The sequence below is a fragment of the Terrapene carolina genome, unplaced genomic scaffold, assembly GCF_002925995.2.
Source record: "Terrapene carolina triunguis isolate 2854851 unplaced genomic scaffold, T_m_triunguis-2.0 Scaffold51017, whole genome shotgun sequence".
In the NCBI taxonomy this organism is placed as follows: Eukaryota; Metazoa; Chordata; order Testudines; family Emydidae; genus Terrapene; species Terrapene triunguis.
In genome coordinates, this window is record NW_020715368.1 from 868 (window position 1) to 7,638 (window position 6,771).

Here is a 6,771-nt window from a genome sequence, read left to right on the forward strand (position 1 = left end):
ATCAAGCTGTGTTTTAAAAAAGTGCAAATATACAAGTCTGGGCTATATGTAGTAACTTGGGCTATTTTATAGGATCTAAACAGAGACAATTCATTCAAATAAAGATTTAGGCATACATTGCTAAGGATAAGGGATCACAGTCTGACCCTCTAACTCATGTTGAGTAGGTGGCAGAATCTGGCCTTTTATAAATGAAAATGTTAGGTATTGTTATTGTTGTTTTTCTTCTCGGAGCATGCATAAATTCCCATGAATGTTCTGGCTAGAATCAAAATGTTGGTTCCCGTTATAGTCATTCGCTGTAGTGCTCTGAGTGCTGGTCTTCCTGCCTTCTCAATAATGGTTGCCATCGGTTCAAAATTCTACGGCTTGCTTCATTTTTTCCTCCTGTCCCCACTACTCTCATTTTGTTTCTTCCTTCAACTGAGAGCATGGCTATTTCTGCTGCTGAGAATTAGGATGGAACTCTTTTAACATTCAGGATTTTATGGACCAGCTCTTCAGTAGCGTACAGTAGAGCCCCATTGACTTTATGCCAAATTAAACCAGCTGGGGATCTGGCCCAATGAATATGTAAATAGTGCTGCCCTCTTCCAGCGGATAGGTTCAAGTCTATTTTGCCATGTCACCCTCTAGTGGCTACATTCAACATTGCACACAAGCCCTAAAACTATTACACAAGCATGAATGTTGCTCTGGTTATCACTAGCAATTTAATATTGACAAGTCTCCCAAACTCCACTGTGCAAAATAAATGCTAAGTGGAAGAGAGGGTCTCCCAGCACTTTTTAATGGAAGCAAATCACTTCCATTTACCTTCTTTTCTCTTCCTTTAGCCCAGCATTTCCAGAATGGAAAATAATGAACGTGTCTTAAGGAGGAAATTAGAAATGGTCTGTGGTGTTCCCCTATTCTGGAGTATTGTTGAAGAATGGGCCCAGGTGGAATCATTCCAGGCGAGGCCAGATGACCTTCTCATTTCCACCTACCCGAAATCAGGTGAGTGCCACTGATCTATTAGGAGATTCGTCTTATGCAGCTAAAAGGCACAAACCCAGGGCAGAAATGGAGGCTATTGCCCAACTCTTATGCCACATGTATGCCACATTCAGACCATAACCCCTTTATCAATTCCTCCATTAAGTATAGAAATCTCTTACTCAAAGCCTCCTCCATCTGTGTCTTCGTGATCCCTTTTTATTGAAGAACCCTATTCAAAACACTGCAGTCTACATGGGTTTTACTTGACCTTGTCATGTAGGGAAGAAGCTAAGAAGCCTTCCAGGCCAAAACTATAATGGGATTCAAAAAAGAACGAGATAAGTTCATGGAGGATGGGTCCATCAATGGTTATTAGCCAAGATGGTCAGGGATGCAACCCCATGCTCTGGGTCCCTGTGAGTAGAACTGGGCCTTGCTCTCCTGCATCAGAGCACGTGAGCCCAATCCAGCCAATTAAAGGGGGCTGGGCTACACCTGGGCCTATAAAGGGCTGCCAGAGAGCAGGAAATAAGAGGTGAAAGAAGTGGGTGGGATAGGTTGTGCCTGGGGAAGGGAAGCCATGGTGGAGTAGAGCTAACTCCTGCAGTGGGTCCCTGGAGCAAGGTGCTGAGGAAAGCAGCACTGAGCCTACTGCTCCAGGAAGGGAACAGAGCTGATTAGACCTCAGTGAGGAACTACCAGGAGGAGGAGTGCCAGACTGTTTTCTGTTGCTCTTCTTGCCTGTGTTATTCAAATAAACCTTCTCAAAGGTGACTTGGCAGGGCAGGGAGTGTTTGGAAGCTGGGGAGAAGCCATGCCCTGTGACAATGCTGTGCATAGAAAGAGAATAAGACCACAACAGGGGTGTTTGTCCTAACAGGGATGTGTTCAAAAAGTGGCAAAATATTCCTTCCATGTTGCTCTCTTACCATCATTTAGCCATAGGCTGTCCTGTTGCTGAATGCTATAGACTTTGCGGACTGACACTGGAGTGCCCTCACTCAGTGTTCAGGAAGGGAAATTGTCAACTTGATACTGACCAACATGAGCCGGAGGTGAGTTCTTCTTTCACAGGATGGATGAAGTGGCTTTTTGCTCTCAACATAGGCTCAGCGCTGAAGGGTGGCAGGATTCTATTAATTCACACCTCCATTTGTGAGTAGTTTATTTCCCACAAGCCTAGTGGGAAATTTGCATTGGGTCTTCAGGCAGTAGCAGAAACATTGTGATGTTATATCAAGTTTGGTGATATTGGACTTCCATGATGATAGGCCCTTTGAGTCACTTTGTTACTGACATCACATATTCAAGCACAGGCCAAGAAAGCCCAGGAGCACTGATTTCACCACCCCCAAAGACTATTGCTAAAGGCCATAGGCTAGAAGGGATTGTCATCTGGTGTAAATTGGCATAACTCCATTGTCTTCAATTTACACCAGGTGAGGATCTGACTCCATGCTTATGACCTGCCTACTGCGTGCTAGAAGAGTATTTAGCGAGTTTGCTTTATATTTCCAGGCACAACCTGGATCAGTGAAATTGTGGACATGATCTATAACAACGGTGATGCAGAGAAGTGTAAACGGGATGCGATTTACCTTCGGGTCCCTTTCATGGAGCTGATCGTCCCTGGAATTTCAAATGGTAAAGCTTCACACACTGCAGGCAGGCTCCCGGAGAGATTGGAGCTGCGGCTTTGACAACTCTCCCTTTAGGAATTGTGTTGCCCAAAACTGAATTTGAGGATATATACTTACCTCCCTGGGCTGTTGGGAGGGTTGGTTAACTGGTGCCAAATTCTGTCCTCAGATATATACAAGCAAATCTCCCTGACTGTGTTGGGAGATGCATGTATAGATCTGAGGATAGAATTTAGCCTCTACTGTTTCTAAAGCACTCTGACTTCTTTGGAATAAAAGGCACTCTGCGTCTGATCCGTAGTGCTCTGAAGTCAATGGAAAGATCCCCACTGGATCTGGCCATATATAAGTGCAAACTGTCAATGGTATTAGGATCCTGTGCACAAGGAACTTCAATATGAACTGAAATGTTTTAAAAATAACTTCATACAAAAATGGATTAAAGTGGGATTTTCAAAAGAGTTTATAGGAATTAGGTGCCGAATTCCCAGTAATGGTCAACAGAGGTTGAGCACCTAACTCGCATATTTTCTTTTGAAAATCCCACCCTAAAGGTGAGATTTTCACTGTTCGCAAGGGGAGTTGTTAGATGCTGAGCTCTTTTGAAATCTGGCCCTAAAAGGGGTATCGAATATTATATGTTCACATCCTGACATTTTTAATATGTGCTACTATGTTTTTACAGAGCTATATTCACACCTCATTAAAAGACGGGGGTGGGGGAGAGAAGATTTCTCATACAGCTTCACATAAGTACATTTCACTAGAATCAGAAAAGTTAGAGATGGACAAGGCTGATTAGATGATCTAGTCTGACTTCCTGAAAACTACCCCCTGTGGAAACTCTGCCAGATGTGCACACAACATGCCTACCCAGCAGTGAGGGAGATTTCACCAACTCCACTTTCAGAACCAATATATGGTTCTTTAGTTGCTTAAATCTACTTCTATCCTTATCCACATCTATCTGGACTTCATCCAGTAGAGAGAGACAGAATGGCAGCTCAGGATTATTAAAGGCTGCGGGCCCAATTCCTCTCTTCGTAACAGTGGCCCTCTAAGTATAAATAGTTTACGATCAAAGCTGTAATAATCCTGTTTTTTCATTTAATCCCTTTTGTATTTTTTAGGTGTTGCACAGCTGGCTAAAATGCCCTCTCCCCGGTTAGTAAAGACCCATCTTCCTGTTCAACTCCTTCCTGACTCCTTCTGGGAAAACAACTGCAAGGTTATTATTATTTCTTTGCATTGCAGTAGCACAGGCTCCAACCAAGATGGACATCCCATTGCGCTACACTCTGTGAATACACATAGCAAGAGAAAATTCCTGCCCCGCAGAGTTAGAGCTAACTGAAATGTTTAGAATTGAAAATATGTCAGATTTCAATGAAAATATGGGTGGGGGGAAATCTGAAAATATTTTTGCAAATTTATTTTCTTGTTTTTCAATCAGCTTTGCTACTCTAACATAGACTCGATTGATCATGGTAAACATCCTTCTCTTCTCCACAGATCATCTACGTTGCCCGAAATGCCAAGGATGTGGCAGTCTCTTATTACCATTTCTACCAAATGGCAAAGATGCATCCAGAGCCTGGCACCTGGGATGAATTCCTGGAGAAGTTTGTAACTGGGGAAGGTAAAACCTGAAGCTAGATTCTCCCTACGACACTGAGCTCACAGGCTGTGACAGTGCTAAACCAAGAACTATGGAGCAGATTATCAGCTGCTCTAAAGATACTTTATTATACCACATGAGAATCTCTTCCCATGAGTGTATCCAAATTTCAGTTAGACAGAAGCCCCTACAGGGCAAGATAAAAGAACATGAACACATCTCCCATCAACCTCCACTTCTTGGTTTCTGGTCCAGAAACAAGAACCGGATCCACCTAGAACATCCCTAAGGGTATGTCTACACTACGAAATTAGGTCGATTTTTAGAAATCCATTTTATACAGTCGATTGCGTATGTCCACACTAAGCGCATTAATTCGGCGGAGTGCGTCCTCATTACCGGGGCTTGCATTGACGTATGGAGCGGTGCACTGTGGGTACCTATCCCACAGTTCCCGCAGTCTCCGCCACCCATTGGAATTCTGGGTTAAGTTCCCAATGCCTGATGGGGCAAAAAGATTGTCGCGGGTGGTTTTGGGTACATGTCGTCAGTCGCCCCTCCCTCCGTAAAAGCAACGACAGACAATCGTTTCGCGCCAGACACCAGGGTGATTAGAAGAGCACAGATAGGCGTGCTGCGCATCAGAGAGGCTTTGAAAACCAGTTTCATGACTGGCCAGGCTTCAGTGTGACAGTTGTGTGTGTTTCTCCTTGATGCAAACCCATCCCCTTTGTTGATTTTAATTCCCTGTAAGCCAACCACCCTCCCCACTTCGAAATAAAGTAACTATTGTTTTGAAGCCATGCGTTCTTTCTTTATTAATTAAAAAAAAAATGAGATAATGGACAAGGTAGCCTGGGTTGGGTGGGGGAGGAGGAAAGTCCAAGGTCATATTGCTTATTGTAGCCACACTAAAAAACAAACTGTTTGAATGACAGCCTTCTATTGCTTGGGCCATCCTCTGCAGTGGAGTAGCTGGGTGCCCAGAGCCTTCCCCCCCTGCGTTCTTGGGTGTCTGGGTGAAGAAGCTGTGGAACATGGGGAGGAGGGTAGGCGGTTATAGAGTGGATGCAGCGGGGGTCTGTGCTCTTGTTGGCTTTCCTGCAGCTTCAACAGACGCTTCATCATGTCCGTTTGCTCCCCCCACAGACGCTTCATCATGTCCATTTGCTCCCCCATTAGCCTGAGCATCACGTCCTGCCTCCGCTCTTCGTGCTCACTTAATTCTTTCCTGGCCTCTGCCACTGAATGCCTCCATGCATTAAGCTGTGCCCTATCAGTGCAGGAGGACTGCATGAGCTCGGAAAACATGTCATCACGAGTGCGTTTTATTCACCTTCTAATCTGCAATAACCTCAGGGACGGAGATGATAGGGGGAGCGTAGAAATATTCTACGCTCAATGTTTCTGGGGGGACTGCATCGTCATCTGTGCTGCTGAGCTCGCCATGCTGACCAAACAGGAAATGAAATTCAAAAGTTCCCAGGGCTTTTCCTGTGTACCTGGCTAGTGCATTGGAGTTCAAAATGCTGTCCAGAGCGGTCACAATGGAGCACTCTGCGATAGCTCCCGGAGGCCAATACCATCGATTTGCGTCTGCACTACCCCAAATTTGACCCAGCAAAGTCGATTTTAGTGCTATTCCCCTTGCCGGGGAGGAGTACAGAAGTCGATTTTAAGAGCCCTTTAGGTCAACAAAACGGAGTTGATTGTGTGGACGCATTCATTTTTAAATCGACCTAATGCGACTAAATTCGACCTAACCCCATAGTGTAGACCAGGCCTTAGATGCTCAGGCAGTCTGCTTGCCTAGCTAAAGTCTCAAGTTATCCGTTCCTGGAGGGGGGATGGGAATTAGTTGTGTTAAAAGGGGTGTCTCAAGACATCCAGCACCCCCTTATTTCCCTATCAACCCATTATCCTGGTATGATTGTGCCATTATGGGGTTTTTGGGAGTCACCCAAAATATTCACTATTTAATCTGACTTCTTTGCTGATATCACAGTGAATCCATATTAAATGTGAATGTTTCCCTTCTCTTATACTCCTCTCTCTTTGATTTAGTTGTGTTTGGACCTTGGTATGATCATGTGAAAGGCTGGTGGGAGAAGAGAAAGGACAAGCCGATTCTGTACCTGTTCTATGAGGACATGAAAGAGGTGCGGGAGGGAAAGAATATAAACTCATGTAATGTTTTGGCCCCACATGCGTTGTTTGTTTGCATGAGTATAACAAGTAGGAAGCAGCTATGCCTATCAACAATACTTATTCAGAGAGCAAAAGAATCAGGCAGAGGGATCAGGCTTCACAGGTAATATGCTCAACTTCTGAAAAGAACTACATCACAGCTGACAATAGGCATGTCTCCAAGATCCAACTCCTATACATTCAAATAAACAGAACTAGCCAATATAATTTGCAATACTGCTATCTGGTGATTCCCAATAATATTACACACACACAGATTTGGAAGATTAGGAATCTCCCTTTAAAAGGAAATGCCAAACCCCTCCATTCTCACTGTCCCCAATC

At 44.3% G+C, this 6,771-nt stretch overlaps 1 protein-coding gene across 1 annotated transcript; it reads left to right on the forward strand.

Annotated features, from left to right (window-relative positions):
• Nucleotides 1-827: 827 nt before the first annotated feature.
• Nucleotides 828-6,426, forward strand: LOC112117215 (sulfotransferase 1 family member D1-like; the record flags this gene model as incomplete). Its single annotated transcript, XM_026647060.1, has 5 exons — nt 828-999; nt 2,500-2,625; nt 3,752-3,849; nt 4,134-4,260; nt 6,304-6,426. Coding segments are annotated over exons 1-5 (622 nt in total), but the record flags the coding sequence as incomplete, so codon positions are not given.
• Between the last annotated feature and the right edge of the window lie 345 nt (nt 6,427-6,771).